General features: G+C 43.1%; 2 protein-coding genes across 7 annotated transcripts in view; one reads left to right on the forward strand and one right to left on the reverse strand.

Moving 5' to 3' along the window:
* The window catches only part of LOC146387779 (butyrophilin-like protein 1), a 413,480-nt gene extending 408,844 nt beyond the window's left edge, over positions 1 to 4,636 (forward strand). The window contains exon 7 of the mRNA XM_084929611.1: positions 3,914 to 4,636. The gene's annotated coding sequence lies outside the window, so the exon portion shown is untranslated. The remainder of the gene's footprint in view (positions 1 to 3,913) is intronic.
* LOC146387789 (dedicator of cytokinesis protein 3-like) overlaps positions 1 to 16,163 on the reverse strand; it is a 241,037-nt gene extending 224,874 nt beyond the window's left edge. For 3 of the 6 annotated variants that reach the window (XM_084929597.1, XM_084929594.1, XM_084929593.1), the window contains exon 1: positions 15,418 to 16,162. In XM_084929597.1, coding sequence (XP_084785723.1) covers positions 15,418 to 15,454 — 37 coding nt within the window. In that variant the 5' untranslated portion in view covers positions 15,455 to 16,162. Of the gene's footprint in view, positions 1 to 15,417 lie in introns of all 6 variants that reach the window. The other 3 variants (XM_084929595.1, XM_084929600.1, XM_084929598.1) reach the window with 2 other exon arrangements.
* Between the last annotated feature and the right edge of the window lie 4,529 nt (positions 16,164 to 20,692).

Consider the following 20,692-nt stretch of genomic DNA (forward strand, 5'->3'; position numbering starts at 1 on the left):
GAGAAGCGCTTTTCCTCTCAACACTAATAAAAGCCGCTCTACACTAAAATTAATTAGAGTGAACCTTCCATCCTTTATGAATGAAATTTTTTAAAAAAGCGTCTTTGTTCTAAGAATCGATGCTAATTGAAAGTGACATGAAACTCAACCTCAATCTGATAACGGCTGAATAAACTGTGCAGATCAGAAAGCTGAGCCTGATGGACGGAGCGCGGGAACGATGACATCTAAAAATAGCATTTCTATGTGAAATATTCATTATACAAAGTGGGAGATGGATGGATAGAAGGGAGGGGGTGGGGTGGGGGGAAATACAGGTTTAGAAGAAATAAGAGGTTTGCAGAGACTGAGAGTAAGAAATGATGTAAGACCTCTGACGTTTTGGAAGAGCTAAAAAATATGTTGGAAAACTGAAAGGAAACCGATAATTAGGTCATGGCGTCTGCCCCCCCAGCCTGTGGTGTCACAAACATTTGTGTCCTCTCCATGCAGAGGGGGAGTGACGCTCAGAGCAGAGCACACTCAGAAAACCACCAAAACACGCAGAAAAATCTTCCCTCAGCAACTCAGGAGTAAATACGGACATGGAATAAATGAGGGGTGTTAAACTTTCTTCACCTCGGTGCCTGAATAAGTAATTGTTTTTCTCACCTTGGGGTCTGGCCTCATCAAAAAGTAGCCCCGACTTTGAATGTGGAGACACTGTCGAGCCTGAATCACTGCACAGAAAGCCGGAGGATGCAGGGTGGTACAGTGGGAGCTGGGTCCAAAAGGGATATTTCATAAAATCAAAAGCAAACTCATAAAAGTTATATTTGTCTTTTTTGACTTTGAATTGTTGTCTTTCTTTTTAGGCTTTGTGTGGTGATGTTTTCACTTGCTGTAAAAATGTACTTTGTGCTCAGTGAGGCTTCTGATTTCGATTCTCTCGTTTCATCCATGGAGCTCACAGACCACAAGTTAAACACAATAAGAAGGTTCAACACAAGCAGCCATCATCCAATCAAAACTACAAGATATATATTTATACGTGTTTAAAACGCTTTAGAAAACCCAAACAACAACACAAAAGCCTGCTTTTCCCACTTGCTCCCTGATGTGTGATTAAAAATAAATTCCCTCATTTACTTCGTGTTCTGCTGTATTTTTCTTTCATTACTCATCAACTTGGCCTCAACAGGTCAAATAAAAACTACTCTGCAAGCAGCCCAGTCTTAAGCCGTAATCAATAAACTTGAATAGGAGGAATTTGTTGACATTGTGAAAAGTGTAACTCTGTTGAACTTACTTTGGACCAGCTGCAGGACTGCAGAACTATTGACCTTTTTTAAAAGCACTAATCAATAAATCCAGAGACAGACAGGCCGGCGTTGCACTTCCAGAATCTGTGTCCAGAATGGCTGACAACCTCTTTCTATTCACATCAAGGGAAAGGAAAAGTGTGGAGGGCTGAAAAGAGTAAGAAAGAAAGAAACTTCTAAAAGTCAAACTATGAGGATGCAACACATGTTCAGGTCAGACATCACACTCAAAAAACAGCTTAAGTCATTTGATTTGGATTAGAACCAGCGAAGGAAGGGTTAAAGCGGCACAACGATCATCACGAGTCATGAAAATACAACAGTAAACTGCAGACGCTCGAGCTCTACTTTCACTCACTTACATACACAGTCCTCACAGATAAGCCTCTACAAATATATTTAACATCTTCAACCTACAACACCTGTAATAAAAATCTAAAAACAATTATGTGGAACATTTTTCTGAAGAATTATTACGTTTATTTTGATTTTATGTACAATTTGCCAATAACACTTCACTACACAATTATGTGTAGGCATGTGTTTCCATCGTGCTGTTTGCAACTTTTATTAAAATAGTGGTTCTAAAAATGTCCTCCATTAATGGATATCAATCTAAAAACAGTGAAAGGTTAAAAATAAACCAATAAGTTGTGAAGCTCAAGAGAAATCTGAGGATTTTCTGAAGTGTCACTGAAAGTCCAGCCATCTGCTTCTGGATGGGACCATCAAGACCCTTATTTACAAAATTTCATTTAAACAAATTCCATGAAACAGCCTTGAAAACCAGAATAACTAATTTGGTTGGTAAATTGAGATCAGATAGTTAAACAGAACTTCTGTAATTTCAGGTTTTTGTGAAACATGCAGAAGAAGCCAAAGCCAGGAGCCAGAGGAAATCCACTGAAGGTTTGCTAGTTTAAATTCCAGCTATGGAAACTAAAGAGAAACAGAGTCCTCTCTGTCGCTCTCAGGAGCCCTCGCTCAAATCATTTACAAACTGCTTGAGTGGAGCTCCTCAGTGATGAACAGGAGATAGATGTGACTGCACAGAGAATAACAGCATCACAAGAATGTGCCCAGCCTGAAGGATGGTTTTTAAGTCAACGTTTCACTCAAAATGGATGACAGTGATTCTCAAGAAGAATGACAGAATCATCCTTTTAAAGTCTCAGGAGGCGATAGCGTAGTAACTGAGGTCATGTTATTAGAGTTGAATGGATGGGTCAGCACAGTAAACCACAGATCATGTGACCATTTCCAAACAGCAGTGTTTTTAAGCATCATCATAAGTGCTTTAACTTATCAAATATCCTAATATTAGGAAAGTAATCATTTTAACCCAAGCTGTAATCTTTTCTTCATGCTGGCCAACGTGTTGTTGCAAGGAATCCCACACACAATGATGACATTCAAACCAAAATAAAATTAAGAGCAAAAGAAATACAAAAAATTCAAAGCATTACCAAATGCACAGCAGATACACAGAACATCACGCAGACCTGGTGCCAGCAGAACCGCTAAAATTCAGGGTTCAGGTCCACACATCTGGTACCACCGTCTGAAAAGCTTCATCACCCCGGGTCCTTAGGTGGATACCGTGGGCAGGCTGCACTTTTTTACCTAAACTACTACGATGAAAGTGATTGTAAAGGAGGAGATATGCTACACTGCAGGACTCGACTATCAAATACTGTGTAAGTGATGCCGTACGTATGTATAAACTGCATTTGGCTCATGACAGTAAATCTGTAAAGTTTGACACGGTCTAGTTACCTGGTGTCATGATGGAAATGCATGGAACTGGCTCCGGAGTGGGAATCAGAACTCCACCAATGGAAACGGGAATAGCAGATGGAACAATCAAGGTCTAGAGATCTGCTTAATTTGGCTGTCAAAGGATAGGAAAGTTATAGAAACTGATATGATGAAGAACAGCAGCCCGAGACTCCTCGAGCTTAGGATGCATAACATCACCCGCTGGTTTGGCAGGCCCTGTTTTTGTAGACTCGAGCTGATCACTTCGTTTTTTAAAACCATGTCTCAGGCTTTATTCTACTTTTTGACTCTAATAGGGACCAAAATGAACATAAGTCCTTTTAAAAAAGAATTTAAACTAAGAACTGAGTTCCTAAAAATCATCAGAAAAGTGCAAGAATCAAGGAGCCAAGGGACATTTTCTCAAACTTTTAATAAAACATAAACTTCTTTTTACAGCCAGCGGACTCACATCCTGCTGGTTTTAGAAAGAATGCAGATTTCAAGCACTTACATATATGCTGTTTTTAAGACCCAGGAGCTAAATCTGGTATATAAAGTCTATGGCCTTTCTCTGACCAGCAACATTACAGCTTTGGAAAAGATGAACATCTGCAACTTTTCCCTAAATCAGGAGATGATATTTACATGTGCCAACACGTGTACCAGGATGCTTGTGACTAGGGATGGGTATTGTTTAGGTTTTATCCAATACCGGTGCCAAACCGGTACTTTTGAAACGGTGCCGGTGCTTAAACGGTGCTCAAACCGGTGCTTAAAGAATGGAGAACACACACTTTGTCCAAAAACCTCTCATGTTTAACTGTTTTCCACTTTTTCTTTGGTCATTTTAGCCTTTTTGGCCAGGGTGAAGGGAGCATCTGCCATCAAACAAGAAGACAGCCGCATGTAGCTACGACGGTGTTTGCTAGTTCACCTTACATGCATTAATGTAATAACGTGGTTAGCCTACTCAACGTAAATTACACACGAACAACATTAAGCTACTCACGCAGAGAAGAACGGCTGCTGCTGCATCATCATCCTCATCATTTCTGCTACACTGGCAGGGCTAGGGGCCAGGACTCTCCTCTTCGGGTTTTTGGGGGATGTTGCTCCGGGTCCGATAACTGACAACCCACCCGCAGTAGATGTGCTCGGTGTGAGGTCTCGCAGCAAGCTATCAAATACGGCGCATTTCTCGGCTTTTAAAAAAAACGCTATGCGTCGCCAGGTGTTTCATCAGATTCGAGGAGTTACCTCCTTTGACAGTATCACAGTATCAGCTTAAAGCACTTGTTGCAGGCTGCTGAGTTTGCATCTTTTGCTGTGAAGTACAGCCATACATTTGACCGGTCCTCCTTGGGCATTTTTAATCTGTAGCTCTGCTCTAAAAGAACGTACGTACCTGGCCCCGCCTACTATCCTCGGAAACGTAAAATGATTGGCTAGAATCTAAAGTGTATCACAGCTCAGGAAAAAAAAGCACCGAAATGTGCGCTGCTTTTCGGTCTGGTTACTACCGTTTATGTCAGAACCGGTGCCATCATGGCACCGGATACCGGTACCCATCCCTACTTGTGACCGTGTAAACATACCCAGCAATCAGTGACAAAAGAGTCTGATAAAACTACGACCCACTGATGCAGCTGCGTAACTTTGCACTTTAGATAAAAGTTAGTGTGTGTGACTGTCAGAGCTTCTGTGTTGGAGAAACTGGTTTTACTGAAGCAACATGTTTATGTTGTCAGTGATCGGAGCCGCTCGTGGTCCGCCTCTCTGGATGGAGGCTGGGAAGTTGGACCGTTGTTATGGCGATAAGAAACCAGTCTTGCCAGGGTGTCCGCGGAAACTGAACGTAACCATAACAACAACGGAACTCTCCTCTAGAATGCTGCTGTGTTTAAAACCCCTGAGACACACACACACACACACACACACACACACACACACACACACACTGCCTGACTGCCAGCTGGAGATGCAGCCCACATCCAGAGTTTTCTGACACATGGACCACAAATTAAAACTTTATGATTTTTATTCTCTTTTAAACTTTTCTTTTCTTTTTTTTTTAAATTACCATCCCAGTTCAAAAGATGAGCTGTCCTCTTTGTGCATATAAACTAGACGACAAGCCTGTGCTTTGACATCAACCTAACTCACTTCCCCAAGAGCCAGAACCACGGGGGGTGAGGCAGAGTGGGGAGAAGAGTACCGAGCAGACAAGGGCGGGGTGAGATGGGGGAGATCGTTATCCGGTAACTTTCAAAGCCGTTCCTCAGCTCCAGTTATCTCAGGATGGCAAGAAGTGTGTCACAAATTGTGTGCTAACCTGTTCCAGTTCCAGTCGCTCCACCAACACTGAGAATCCTTCTTCTAATTTTACTTTGTGGTGCAGTTGGTGCACCCGTGTTTCCAGCTCCAACTGTGATTTGAGTGGAGGCCAGTGAAGATAGACGTGTGTGTATGGGGGTGTAAGGGATAGACAGAGATATGGAGATTGTGAATTTTCACATAAAAGCAAATAAAGACAGGAGGGGTTGCAGATGGAAGCAGCAGACTGAGATACGGGGAAAGATACAGAGAGGCAGCATGACGGTGACAGACACCGAGATTAAAGTCTCAAGTCTAAAGAGAATTTGAGAGGAGAGTTTAAAAAAAATCCACAGGGTGTTTCTGTGGGCACAACACGCTCAGTCTGAATCAACACGCACTGATGGCATTAGAATACAGAGGATGTTTAATGGGAGCTTCATTAACACATCTACTGGACTGAAAAGCAGAAGCACATGAAAAGCTAGGGATGCTTTTTTATTGTACGAAACATAATCGTGATAATTTAGGTCAGTAAGTGTAACACAAATTCTTAAGTTAACCTTAATATGAAAATGTGTGGTGTGTGTCCACCTCTTTTTCATTTGTTGGTTTTTATTTTAATTTCAGATTTCTTTCATGAGAGCGATACCTGCCGGCCTGCAGGGCTGGAAGCTTCCATCAAACTCAGGCCGGATGAGAGGCCCTCAGATCAGTCTATGAATTCATGTTTTTGATGCTAATTCTTTATAAGTTTGTCTCTGAAACTTATGGATTTCTGTTTGGGCCTGATGGGTGTATTTTGTCAAGAATAGAAACCACTGGATTGTCTTCTAGTCCTAACACAGTAGTTTTATTGACTAAGCAAGTTTTAATGATAAATAGTAAAGAATTACCACCTCCAACCCTGCAGCCTCTAAATGCACTTTTCACCCTTTAAAAGTGGAAAACATTTGCTTTGTTCATATGGACATGGATCAGGACAGAAGAGACCGCCTCTGCTGGACTACGTTGGAAGATCCGCCATCTTGGCTCAGACTGAACTAAACACTGTGTGTGTGAGAGTTTGGTAAAACTGTAAAAGGAAAGAGGTGCGCTTGCACTGAAATACACAAAAATACATACTTGTTCAAATACATAAAATACACAAAGGACATAAGTAGAAATCAGCATATCCCCAAAGCATCCATGAACACACACTGCGATGTAAAATATCCTCCTTATTTTGAAGAAAATCATTTCAAAATGACACCGGGACGCAGGAAACGTTAAACACGCTGCTGGGCTCTGAGTAATCCCTCTCTGAGCTCTTTGCTTTTGGCTTCTTCTCTTCAACTGCTGTTCAGTACAAACCAAAATGCATTTTCAAGTTTGTAAGGGCCGCCTTGGTTTTTATTTTGGGTATGAAGCACGACTCATATCGTACACACGAGCTTACTGCTGCGTGTGATGAACTTCCCCGCCTACGTGTGAAAACGCTGCAACCTCTTTATCGTGACTTAACTTTCTGTTTCTCCAGAGGAGGGAGAAAGTACGTGGTGGAGGCGAGGATCTCCTCCACCCCCCATCCCTGCTCGACTGGGTGTGTTTCAGCACCACGGACAGCAGCCAGCTGCTCTCAAGCCTCATCATACTTTAATCTTTAAGCCTCCTCACATCGCGTGTGTGAAGGCTGAGAACAGAAACAGCACTGAGTCCACCTCGCTCACATAAGAGCAGCGCTCGGTATTGTGTGTTAACACTGGCACTGGTCATGTTTAGGCCTAAGGACAGCACCCACCAGAGTTCACAAAAGGTTGGACCAGCACAATTTTCACCTACACAGAGAAGTGTGTCTTAGCAAATCAAGCCATCTGCCTCTCCCTGCAGCAGCCAATTGAATCCAGCCATGCCCACTTCACCCCTCCCAGGGAAACTTGTCCTCTGATAGCGTTTTACCTGATGAAACACACACCAGTGTTTTGTTCTTAATGTGCGTGTGAACAAATGTAACTGATTTAACCAGTTTAGGCGTGCTTAACCTGAACATTCATGTTAGATCAAAGCCTGTAAAACCAGAAAATTGATCTCAAAGGCTTTCTTCCTTTTTGTATTTTGTTGATTTCTGTTAGTTTAGATCATCCACAATCAGCTGATCTCAGGCCAGCTGACACCCAATGACACCTATATAAATCTTATATACTTAAGTTGGTTTAGCCAGCAACCTACCTCCAAAACAACTCGTTCTCTTCACGCTGCTCCGGTGTCGTGTCTGTTTTCATTAATGGGCCTTGGAAGAAAAAAAGAATCTGCTCTTGATTATAGTTGTAGTCGTTCTGATTAAAATTAAAAACATAACAGCAAATTAATGACCTGCTTATATGCAGAATGACAGGACTGAATAAATGAGTCTGTGCTGCACCTTTTATGAAAATGTTACCCACTAAAAACAGTTACAATCGATGCAAAACAAGAACACAAGGCTGATGCAATGTGCACTTTAGATGCTGGCAATTATTTTTAAGAACTGCAAAGAACTTTGTAATCAAATGACCTTTGTTTTATAAGTATTAGTTCTTTGAGTGTTACTTGTTACACAGACACACAGTAATAAGCACCTTGCTGAGCGCTGGGTGTGTGCCTGTCGGGGGCTGCGGTGATGACTTCACCTTCTGTTTAGCTGACTAGTTGTCAGCTGGAAACAACATCACATTACCAGCTCAGCGTCTCCCTCTCAGTCTGATTACTTCACCGTATCTGCGCTCTGACTCCCCTCTGCCTGTGTTCTCTTTCTCTGCCTCTTTCTAACCCATGAAGTTAGTCGGTATTCATTTGGTGTAATTAGTTACTTATCTTTTATGCAGTTGCAAAGTGCTGCTGGGGTTTGCTACGGGATGCCATTAACTAATTAAGCTGAACTGATTGCAATAGAATACATTTATTTATTGTGTGTATTTATATCACTGTGCTGCATAATCTTTCCCAGCACAACATTTTCATGCAGAGAACAGATCAGGAACAAACAACACAAACTGCTTTATTCAGTGTAAACACTGTGATCTACACAAAGTCCCCCCCATCACCAGATGACGTGAACAGGGGAGGGCAGGTACTTTTATTAATCAAGTACATGTGCATAGTGACCAGGTATCAGTGCGCTGTAGGTAAACAAGCTACGCACATTGAAAGCCATGAGACCTACTGATGTTTGGCGAACGTCTCATGTGCACCAATAACTTGGTATTCTATAGAAATCCTTTGAGATCATCTGTAGGATCTTAAAACTGTCAGCAGTTAGCCCTGGAGAAGCCTGACCTGGTTACGTTTCAGTATCCTGCAAACCACGTGAGACTTCTTACCAGTTTGATGCTTCTGTCCTCTGAGAGTTATGTTATAGAAGCCATATGACCAAAGCTAGAAATCTGGGTCACAAACATGTGAACGCTGATAAGTGTGCAACTGTTTAACGCTTCCAAAGCTCACGAGCAGCACAGTTCGATGATCATGTAGCAGGCGTTGGTGTTTCTCCACGTGTTCTCATTCTAGGGTGTCAAATATTGTTTTTCTGTCAAATTCTGGTGGAAGCTGCGAGTTTCTCACCCGTGTCCCATTTGGGATTTTGTATCTTTTTGACTTTAGCCACGTTTGACTTCAAATGCACATCTTCACAATGGAAAATTATGAAAAACAGGACAAACACAGTGTGTCAGAATGTGTCACCAAGGGTTCCCTTACAAGAGCATAAATGTGACGAACTGAGCAACCCATCCTACTGTTGCACTGATGTCATTCATCACCTCGTCCACATCAGTGAGGAATAGTTTGGGCGTATCTTTGAGATGTTCACAGCTTTGTCAAAACATCAGCACCAGCACCAAAACACTAACAGACAACAGGCTGGTTTTCAGGTCAAAGCAATCAGAAAAATGGCCTCCTAATACAGATTAAGCTTGCATTTATAAAACAGTGTCTGCAGAAATAATCTTATTCTTTGAGATAAACCTCTTGACCAATGCTCTGAGAGGCTTTAACCCTGTGAGACCCAAACAGGATAAGCAGTGGAGAAATTAGATGGACTGGATACGTTGAGCAGCTGAACAGGGGTGTGTTCCTAAGTTCCCTTCAGCACAGTAACAATCGTGCTTGAATCGTATCTGAGAAACTTACTAAAACTTTCCAAAAGTCAGAGCAAGAGACACAGAAAAGGACTGCCTTTACCTTATGATACAGTACACAAGCCCTTTAAGAAAGGACCATATTAATAAGGAGAATCTGTGTCTTTGTTCACTCGTTGCTTTGACGTGGGATTAAAAGACGGACTGAAGGAGTGATGGATGGATGGACGGATGGACGGATGTGCTGTCAGTGTCCACAGGCAGTGGTGATAATTCATCGTGTCCAACTTGAGTTCTTCTCGCCTAATCGTTCATGAGTGGCAGAGTCATGACAGAAGAGAGAGTGAACGTATTTCCTCAAAGACAAACTTCATTGTTGGGCACAAACCGCATTAAAAGTATCGTCTCATAAAAGGACATAAAAGCAGATATAATGTTTTCTTTTATGGAACTGTACTTTATCACATTCACAGGAGCAGATTTTTCAGGCAGTAAATTAATGACTTGCTGAAGTGAATACAGCGAGGATTCATTTATAATGTGAATGTAGGAAAGTTTATTTTTCACATCACAAAAAACATTTTTAGTTTATGGAAAATGCATCAAATATTTCTAAAGAACATGAAGATTTTATCTTTAGGGAGTTGGTTTTTCTGAAGGCAGAAATGTGTAAAGTGTATTTAAATAAGACTTAAAAGGCTCTTTCAGAAGAAACAGACTTGGTGACTCGCCTGTGCAGATGCAGCATCATCTTTTTTCAAAAGGTGTCGGCCTCGCCCTGTTATGCCTAAAGCTTCGCTTTGGTTTCAGGGCTTTGACACACCAGCCGCAGCAGAACTGACCACTGCTGTAAGGTTTTAGAGTTGTACAAAGTCCACGTGGGCGGTATCCACACAAGCAGTCAGTAAAGAAAAGAAATGACAGACCTGTTTCATTAATGACAGAACTTCACTGCCAGAGGACACTTAGTACATCAAGGAGCCACTCAGCGCTTTGACGAAATGGCATTAATTGACCACCCAGAATGAAAATAGGCTCAACGTGCCTATTCCAAAACATAAAGATCCTGAAAGCATAATTGTAATGACTTTTATCCTCCAAGTTCCTCCAATAGCCACAAAAAGAGGTGATTTCCTCCAAAACGTATCAGAAGTACAAAAACGTCCTCTGATGATAATAAAAGCCCAGTGACGCATCATCCTTCAAAGTCTTGTCAAGATAAGTTTTTTACGATGAAGCTATGACATTTGACAAATAGACAGAGTCTGGCTCAAAGGCGCGGAAAACAAATGACATAAGAATTCATTAAAGTTGGTTTATAAAGTCTGACACTAGAAGCCCTCTCCAGCCCCCCACCCTCCGGTTCACAGCAGTGACAGATGAGCACAGGCGACGGCGGCAAAATGAAAAGCTGGTCCAGAATAAATAAGTCTGAGTGAAGACAGACGGGACTGAAAAGCACAAAGAGAGACAAACAAGGTGCCGCGCTCCTTTACACCTCTGTCACTTTCACAGTGTTACAGTTTTAGCGCCGTGTACGCTGCTGCACGCCTGCTGGAGGTGTGACAAATGTGATGCTGTACGACATGTCTGTGTTAAAGTCACCTGCCCACCTGTGTGTTGTGTGTGTCAGTTCTTTCTGATTTCAGTGTGTCTAAACTACAATGAACCATCTGTGTGTTTTATGTAGGAGGATGTTTGGACATCAGGAAACCTGATGATTTACAGTTGAATTTGCTAGGAATTATAGACTGTACATAAAAGATGGACGTAGCTACCACGATGTCTCAGACTGAATAGTGCGGTCCTGTTAGCAGGGTATTTCCCCCACACTGTCTTGATGTCTTGAGACTGGACACAGAGTGCTCATAGAATTGTGACTTAATAAAAACGTAGCTCCGCCCTAAATCGTGCCTTGCTTTATCCGTCTTTTTGGCTCTAATTCGAATCACGATTTACAAACATAACATAATTTCATATTAAATAAGACTTCAAACTAGCAACTGGGATCATGAACTCCCTAACAAAGTGTGGACAGCTCAGGTGAACTGTGGAACTTTTTCCTCGTAGATTTCTACACCATCAGAATTACGTTTGAAATCAGAGGAACGCCCCCTGCTGGCCATTAGAAAAAATGTAGGTTTAAGGTACTTCTGAATAAGTATCACTTCTAAGACCCAGAATGTAAACCCTTCACGTACAGCTTCAGTGCTCTTGCAGTTTTAAACACAGACTGACTGATTTGCAAACTTTTCTGTGGCTAACAGAGAGAGTTCTCATCTTCAGCAGGTGCATTTCATAAGGAGGCTGTCTGGAACGTCTGTTCATTTGTCCATCTGTCTTCCTCTCTGCCTGTCTGTCTGTCTGTGTGCGTTCTGTGTTATCTGAGTGTGAGAACTGAGTGCTGTGCTGTGCAGCCCTGGGGGAGGTGAAGCTGCATTCAGGAACCTCTATGGGTGCCACAAAGCTGCATTCATGCAGCTGAATAGCTGTTTTCTACAACCAGGCACTAGTCATCCCAACTCCATTGGAAGGGCTCTATGAGTTACCACTCTCCCTGCCTTGGTATGCAAAGCATTATGCAGCAAAAACACAAATGGCTGGATTAACAAAGGGCACACAAAGCATACTTACATGGAAACATTGAAGGGATACGTGACTCTGTAGTTTCAAAGGACGGTGTTGTTAGGATTTCTGCGTTCTTCCCTCTATCCAGTGGCAAATAAAGAATTTCCTCTTTCTTTTCCTTTTTTCAGCTCTCAGTCAGTCACAGTTACACATCATTTTTTTCGCGTTTCCGTATTGTCAGCGCACTGAACGGCCGTTATCAGATGTTATCGGTCCCATACTTATTTCCTCCTCTACCCTCTACACGGCAGCCATCACCTCACTCATGCTGGTGACTCCACACTGCTGAAGAGAGAGAGGACGGCAGTGGAGGCTTGGTCCACTTGACTCTGTGGATTTCTGGACTGAGCTTTCATTAAAATATTCAATGTAGTTTTTTTACACTGTTTAGTTTGCGTTAGCACTTGGTAAATATCATCTTTTTCCCAACCTGAGTCGCTTGTTACAAAGCTCCATTTTCTTATTTTACCACATCAGGAAATGTCTCGTGCATTTCTTCACATGGCCACTAGAGGTCTCTGACAACAGGTGTTAGAGATCTCTTTCTGTTAAAAGGGAGTTCTTCCTCCCCACAGTTGCCATGTTCTGCTCGTGGGGGTCTGATGGATAACTGATAATGATCAATCAGTGTGAGGGTAACATCCAAATCAGGTGACTTTTCCATAACTTTATAGAAAATTTATGATAATTATCATTTTAATACCAAAGTTGTTTTCGTGATGGACTTTTACAGAACTTTAGAGTCCATTTCCTGAATGTCTTTTCTTACTATTCTCCTAAAAGATAACTAAGCTGTCAGATTCACTGTGAACATGTGGGCGGTAACGACTGCACCTGTGCTCCTCTTACGATGTCATTATCGTGTGGATCTCTTTTTTTCCAGCAGTGTCACCACCCTGCAGAGTGAAATGTGTGGCACTTTAAGCGAACACCTAATGTTCTGTGCGATGGAGTCTTTGAAGGGTGATATTCACGATTGCTTTCCACACTCCTGCACTGTCAGATTATGGTGCCGTTTTCCTTTTATGGAGTGTACCAGCGGGCGATGTGAAGGCTTGTAAGATGTGGCACAATTCTGATTTTGATGCTAAGAGGCTTCTGGCAGAGTAAATCAAACAGCCGCAGCACGCATCCTCAGCTGGAGTCTACTGAAGGTATCGGGAAGCAGGAAAAACACCCACAGCCTCTCATTTAAATTCAGCTAATGTCTCTTTCCAATTAACAGATTGGCAGAGTCATGACTGCCCAAATTGACTTCCTGTCAGCAGAGGCCTCGCTCCCTCACGCTGCAGACATTGTGTGGCATTTCACCGGATTGGTCACTCGGAAAGATCCAGGCAGCTGTCAGTCGATACCTCTGCCCATCGGGGACAGGAAGTCTGGCACCTCATGTGAAATACCTATGCTAATTTTCTTGAACTGTCCAAGTTAAGATCACTGAGTACACAGTGTTTCACCTGCATGGGTGGTCTCGGGGCCAATTAGTGAGGAAATGTTTAATCGTTTAAGAGAGAGACAAGGGGGGGGGGGCATTAAATACTCAAAATCTCACTAAAGTATACAATAAGCATGAAAATCATCTTCTCAGGGTATTAACACAATGAAAGAATCAAGAAACTGAAAGTTAGTATAACCATCAGAGGAAGAGCTCCTTGAACATGACCTGTACCACAACGACAGCAGCGCTGAGGGGAAGGTAAAGAACAGCTTTAAAATAAAGCAGGATGGTCCAAGAGGCAGTGCAACCTGGGGTACTGGTACCGGAAATGCTCATGCACCAATCAGATTTGAGCAATCCACATTAGACACAGGCATGCTGCCAGTGCCATTAGAAAGTAAAATAAAGGTTATAATTGGTACTTCTGCAGCCGGGAGCAGTAATTATTATTAAGGAGATTTTATGCTGTATTCATAAATATGCGTTGATTAGAGTGTCAATAAAATTCTTATAAAATTAAATTAAGATTTTGTTCCCTTGATCACCGTGACATGTAGGACAGAGTAGGCCTGGGAATAGGCAGAGACCGTCCTCCATAACCAATCATTTTATTGTATAAGCAGGCCTGAAATATGACAGTAAAGAGTTCATAGCTGAAGTTTTAGTGACAAGACTGCACACACAAAAAAACTTTAGAGATCCAGCAACATTCACAACAAACAAACATTTAAAAAGCCCCAACACAGCAGGAGCACAAGACCAAGAACAATACTCCACACACACTCAAATATCCTTCCAGGACGTTGATGAGTTTGTGATATTTTCATGAGAAGATCAAGATGATGTCACTCAGCGTTTCTATTTAATGTCATATGTACTTGTGGCAACATGATTTAACCATATCTCACAATGTTTAGAGTCGTTCCTGGATCCTTGCTGACTCCAGGCGTTCGTCACTTCCAAGACGGGGAAAGCCACACCATTGATGCAACTCTATAACTTTTTTAATAACCGTAGAATCAAGGATCACATGATCTCTTTGGTGGAGGTAAGAAAGTCAATTTTGGGTCAGCAGTGTTTTTCCAAACAGGCCTTTAGGTGTGGCTGCCTGAAAGACGTGCAGCAGATAAATGGGGACTGAGAATAATTGGACTGTGGATCCTTGGCTAACGGGCCCAAAGCACCAGCTCTCATCTGAAAACATTCACCGTCATCGTGCTGCCACAGCACGCTGCGTAATCAATCACTGCTGTCAAGTCTCAGTTACCTGCACTGCCCATTATCACCGCATCCTGTTCCTGTCCTTGCTTCAGTTTCACTTCACCCACTTTCCACATTCACGCACTATAAACCCACACCAGAAGCGACGACACAGCCCCTCTGTCATCCCGCACCCGTCACACTTACACAGGACTGCTGTAAGGCTCTGATCTGTTCTACCACACCAGAACAGATGACAAGGACCACAGACCAGGCGCGCAGACTGGAGACAGGACTTGACAGAACAGATAAAACAAAACACCATTTCCAGCGTCCACCGCCTCAGGTGCCGCAGACACATCTCAAAGGGAATACTGTAGACGGTGTGCAGATAAGAACCTGTGCTCTCTGCACAGTTCCTCATACCCACAGGCGCTTCTTTGGAACAGATTCCAGTGAGATGACCCCTTTCATTTCACAGATTACAGATTTTCACTTTACAACATGATTTAGACATCGAAGGCGCAGGAGCAGCTGAATGTCTGTAATGCTTTTATACGAAAATAAAGTGCGCAAACATTAACTGCGGTTTCTGGAGGTGATGAGTTTGGCACCATCCTCTGCGTAAAAAACAAAGCCGTGTACCAGGACATCATCAGACAAACATCACTGATTTACTCACCCACTCCAATTTTCTCGTCCTCTGTCGGCGTCCACATGATGTCCCGCTGCACCCACAGCAAAATCCTCTAAAGAAAGTAGCTATAATCACCCGATGGGTCGCTTCATGGAAATCCGAGTGACGATGAGAAAGACGAGGAGGACCGCGGAGCAAAAGTTTACTGAAAATGGCTACGGGGGAAAAGAAAACCTTAAACCACTCTGAAAATGTGAAAGTTGTCTTAAATAAATGACGGTTAGTATCCTGTCAGGTTGGCGGTGACGCATGGCGCAGTGTGTCGGTCCATCTCAGCGGCTGTGCTGCGCTCCTCGGGAACGAACCGCCAGAGAAATCCTCCACAGGGGCGTCAAGGCGATTTCAAGCCAAACAGGGGGCTTTTAACCCCACCTGTGGGCATTAGAGTGGCATTTGGTTAAGCAAAAAGGCGGCCGGAGCAGATGAACTATGATTTATGAGGATTTCATTAGAGCGCGAGACTTTCCCATTCAGGAAAATCCCAGGATCACTCGTGTTTCCCGTCAAGTTCTGTCCGGGCTCGGGAATCCTGTCCTCACTCAGTGAGCATCCCTCCAGAGCAAAGCTTCTGGTGCTCTTGTGTCTTTGAACCATGCGTCTGAACCCCGCTTCCTTCCGTCGCAGCTGCTGAACTTGTCGTGAGCAGATGAAGAAAAACCTCAGTCCCGTCTGCGTGCGAGCCGTGCGCAGCAGCGGGGAAGCCTCCGTCAGTTTAAGAGGATCAGGGTGGAGGAGCGCGGCTGAGGTGGTCAGGAGGGGGGGGGGGGGGGCTCGTTTGGTCTGCACAGCCTGCACGCGCACAGGAGCCTACAGCGGCTGACCCCTCAGACCATGAGTGGGAATAAAAGACGCAAATATATATAATATATAAACTCACTTAGAATTACTCTGAGCATGTGCAGTATCGCGCACGCGCGCACACACCGGCCGTGACATCACTTTACAGCACCGTGACACAGCCTCGGTCGTGCTGTCACTGACACGCGTGTACAGCCGCTAATGACAGCCGTCTGCAGCTCAGCAGCTCCACGCGCGTTTGTTGCGCGTGCTGCGCCCCCGTGTGGACACTTCGGAGCAGCACGCGCTGTGACAGCTATGTCATGATACAAATATGGTGATATGACACAGCTCCAGGAAGCATTTTAGTTTTCCTTTTCTTAAGAGCAGATTTTCACAATAAATATTTATATTTTTTTATTTGTCTTCATCATAGTCAATGACCCATCTACGGGGGGGGGGGGGGTACACTGCTCATAACAATCAGAGGTGGCCAAAGTACAGATATTCTGTACTTAAAAAGAAGTAAGTACTAGTGTTGAAAAATACTACAGTCACTACTGATTCAACTTCGCCTCTGAAAAGTACTCAAAGTAAGAAAGTAAAAGTAGTTCTTTGGAGGACGTTACTGCCAGCTATTTTTATGCAAAGCTAACTGAGCCTTGTGCTTTATTACTGTAATAATTAAATAATATTAGCAGATGACAATGCAAACTTTACTTCAGTTTAAACTTTAATTCTAATAAATATTCTCATCTTGAATCTCATGAGCAGAGAAAAAGATGGAAAATAAAAATTAGAACTATTTTCTGTTGCCTACATTGCAGAGGGTGACTTTGCCTCTAAACAGGAAAATGTGAGCAGTCCGGGGTTAGCGTGGATGCAGCCGGTGGGGGGACAACAAACTGGTTGTAATGGCTCAGTGTGGGGAAAACAATCATAACTCACAATAACTTCTACTGAGAGCTAAAGTAGATTTTCTTAGTGTACAGGCTGTGATCAGCTGACCTGCTGCCTGAATTCAGCCAGATGTGAGCAGATGTTTTATGAGTTGTCCTGGCTGATGCCCATCCTCTGCACTGACAGTACACTGTTGATGCTGTCTTTACATTAGACACTATAAAATTGGTATGAAGGTGAGATTCAGTGAATGAATATCAGCATCATCAGCTAACATTCATATGAATCTCTGCTATAAGCTGTGAGCATGAAGCACAGCCACTGTGCACCAGTCACACACTGTTCTTTACTGCAAATCCATCACAGTGCAGCAAACTAAGCTGTTTATCCTGCAGATTCTCATGCAGCCTTTAAAAAACTGCCTCAGTTTGATTTACAGCAGGTTTCACAGTATGAAAAACATGTCACATGCACAGATTTAAAAACATGAGGACTTACATATGAGCTTTAAATGAGCAGTCCTTCCCTTTAAATCTAAGCTCTCTTCTTCCTCTCCTGTCTTTCTTATCTTTCTCCATCTCTGAGTGAACTTAGCTCTCTGTCTTTTCTCTCCCGGTGAAATAAGCAGCTGGACTTTTAGCTGCAACACACTGTGAGACAAACTGCACACAAACAGTTTGTGTGTTTGCTGATGTTTGTTGAAATTCTGCATTTCAAATTGCCTCTCTACCACAGTGTGTCTTTTGTCTTCCTCCCCTCGCCGCCCCTCCCCTCGCCGGAGGTTTCTTCCTGTTAAAAGGGAGTTTTTCCTTCCCACTGTCACCAAAGTGCTGCTCATAGGGGGTCATATGATTGTTGGGTTTTTCTCTGTGTATTATTGTAGGGTCTACCTTACAATATAAAGCACCTTGAGGCGACTGTTGTTGTGATGATCGACTTCCAAATAAAATCGAATTGAACAGAGCACATGATTAGAAAAAAATTAGTCAAATATTATGATTTCAATAAATATCTTTATGTCTTGGTGTATCTTACAGATATAATGCAGTCTGAAGCTCACAGAGAACAAGCTGGACCTGTCAGTATTAACCAACACCTTCAGGTTTCCAAATTGGGGGATTTTGCATTAAATTTAGGCTAATTTTTGTAAACTTGGCTAAAAGGAGGTTATCATTTAAATGACCAGAGGCCTTTCTAGACCAGAGGACAGAATGACTGATGACGTCCACTAAAGCACTCAGAAGCTGCACTGAGAATCAGGGTTTAAGGTTTTCTTCAGTTTCAAAGTAATTTGTGGTACACACAGACTCAAACTAAGCAGAACTGTAGGCGGTATTTTCAGCGTACTTATATTTACAGAATATGAACAATAAAAAGTTAAAAACAGAAGTTGCATCCCAACTAAACTCAGCGCATCCATGGCAACATTATTTCTGTTTGCTGCCACACTTTACACCTGTGGACGAGAATGGGATGCAAAAAATATTTAAAATGAAGATTTAATTTCCACGTGTGGACTCCAGCGAGACGAACCCATTAGCTTAATGTGTCCCCATAAGTGTTCACGACGTGACAGCTCTTCTAATCTAGAGAAACAGAGGCTCACATTTGTAGTTTTCAGACTCGGAGATGAAATATCCTGATATCACCCTCCTCCATGGTTTCCACTCAACCTCTGTGTGTCTGGCAGGAATAATAATGTTCCCACAGAAGGCACACCGGTTATACAAACTGTGAAAACATACTTTGGGAGTAAAAATGATCCGTTAACTGAAAGACAGCTGCCCTGTGAATGGGATTCCTCACCGACTAGTGCTGTAGCAGGCTTCCTGAGTCCTGCGTCTCTTTCATGTTTTTCTGTCTCTGATGACCACGTTCGACTCTTTATGATTCAACTATTTGTTCCACAGCCCACCAGCAATATATGCACAATGTCACATTCAAGATCAGAATGAAAGGATTTAAAACATTCAGAGAACAAATCAGTATGCTGGAGGCGTCGGCGCAGGCAGGGTCAGCTCGCTGCCGGGAAAAAAGGAGGAACAGACAGGAGGAACAAATGAAACCGAGAAGAGGAGGAAACAGGACGGAGAGAGAGGAGGAGACTGACAGCGAGCGACGTTTCCCACGAATAAGAACTCACTTCAACACGCTGCTGTCCACAGAGACCTGAAAGTAACACAGCCGAGGAGAAACGCTCGTCTGGACTCACAGACAGCTTCACGTTTGGACGTCGGCTCAGCAGAAACCACAGCCTGCAAACATCTCTCCCTCAGGTCCTCACCAGGTGATTGTTTAGCATCACTCGAACTTGGAAAATCTTTTTTTAAAAGTCTCACTGCATGTTCAATCAAAGAAAGATTAATTTAAAAGATTAGACATGTGATTTGAAAGTAAAGAGCGTGGTGGGCGTGTTCTCTGCGCGTCTGCAGCCAGCAGGCTTTATTTCATGTGCCCGACCACGTCTGGATTCCTAACTCGTCCACTCCTGAACACAGAGCAGAAAGCGAGCTCTGGTTTGTGCCTGAAACAGTTGCTGTGACTCGATTTATGACCTGCTGCTGTGGTTGGCAGAGAACAGTGAAAAAGTGCCTACAGAGGTTTCTGCTGCCCGTTAACTACTGAAGTATCTCAAGATCTATGAAAGTAAGACTGTAGAGAAAGTTATTAAAGAGAAACTTATTATCTAAATTATACTCTAATGAACTGTGTGAGGTCTACATGATCCTCACCTGTAAGCTGTCAGAAAAGTGATGTTTTCAATAGACACACATCAGCAATCCTTCTGTTCCCTCCAAAGGTTGGACTCATTTCTCCACATCAGCAATGACTTAAACCTCACCGGGATTCACCTCCAACGCTTCAACCACCTTTAGAGATCATTTGTGTGGGAATTAAATCCTCTGAGGTGCTTTCCTCCAACCATCATACAGATTCAACTTCAACCACAGCACCCTGAAGTTGGCTGGTCAGCTGTGGTGGGCCGCTCTCGCCTCAGCTTCCAGCAATTGTCCTTCTCTTTGACCCAGAGCCATCGGGAGGCTCTTACCCCAAATCTTCAGGCCTCTGTTTTCCCCTCCCGGCTTCTCACTGCTCCGCTCTTCAGTGAGATCCAAACTTAAAGGACTAGGAATCCTCGACAACCCTCTTTAAACCAGGCTTTTCCTGCTGGTCCAGTACAAGCTGTTGGTCTTTGCTCCTGTCTGTCTCTGCTGCTTCCTCACTGTCCTCCAACTCTGCAGTTAGTTTTTACCAGGACAATCAAACTGAACCCTGACACACGAAGTGCCTTTCAGTACTGCTCGAGCACACAGTCCTGTGAGAACAGAAGCCCCGCCCACCTGCTGTTCAACCCATCTGTTTGACAGGAGCAGCCAATAAGAAGAAGGCTGGCCTAAATCCATCCAGTCTTTAAATCTGTAGAAAACAACCTCAACACTTTGTGTATATTAAAGAATTTTTCCTTTCTTTTACATCAATAACTGCTTTTATATGAATATTAAGCTCAAAGCTATAATCACATAAAATGTAAAGACTGCTCACTGCTTCAGAGTTGAAAGGACTTGAAAAATTACAGCTTGTG

The sequence above is a fragment of the Perissodus microlepis genome, chromosome 5 (genome assembly GCF_051167445.1).
Source record: "Perissodus microlepis isolate ML-2025 ecotype Zambia chromosome 5, ASM5116744v1, whole genome shotgun sequence".
Taxonomy (NCBI): Eukaryota; Metazoa; Chordata; class Actinopteri; order Cichliformes; family Cichlidae; genus Perissodus; species Perissodus microlepis.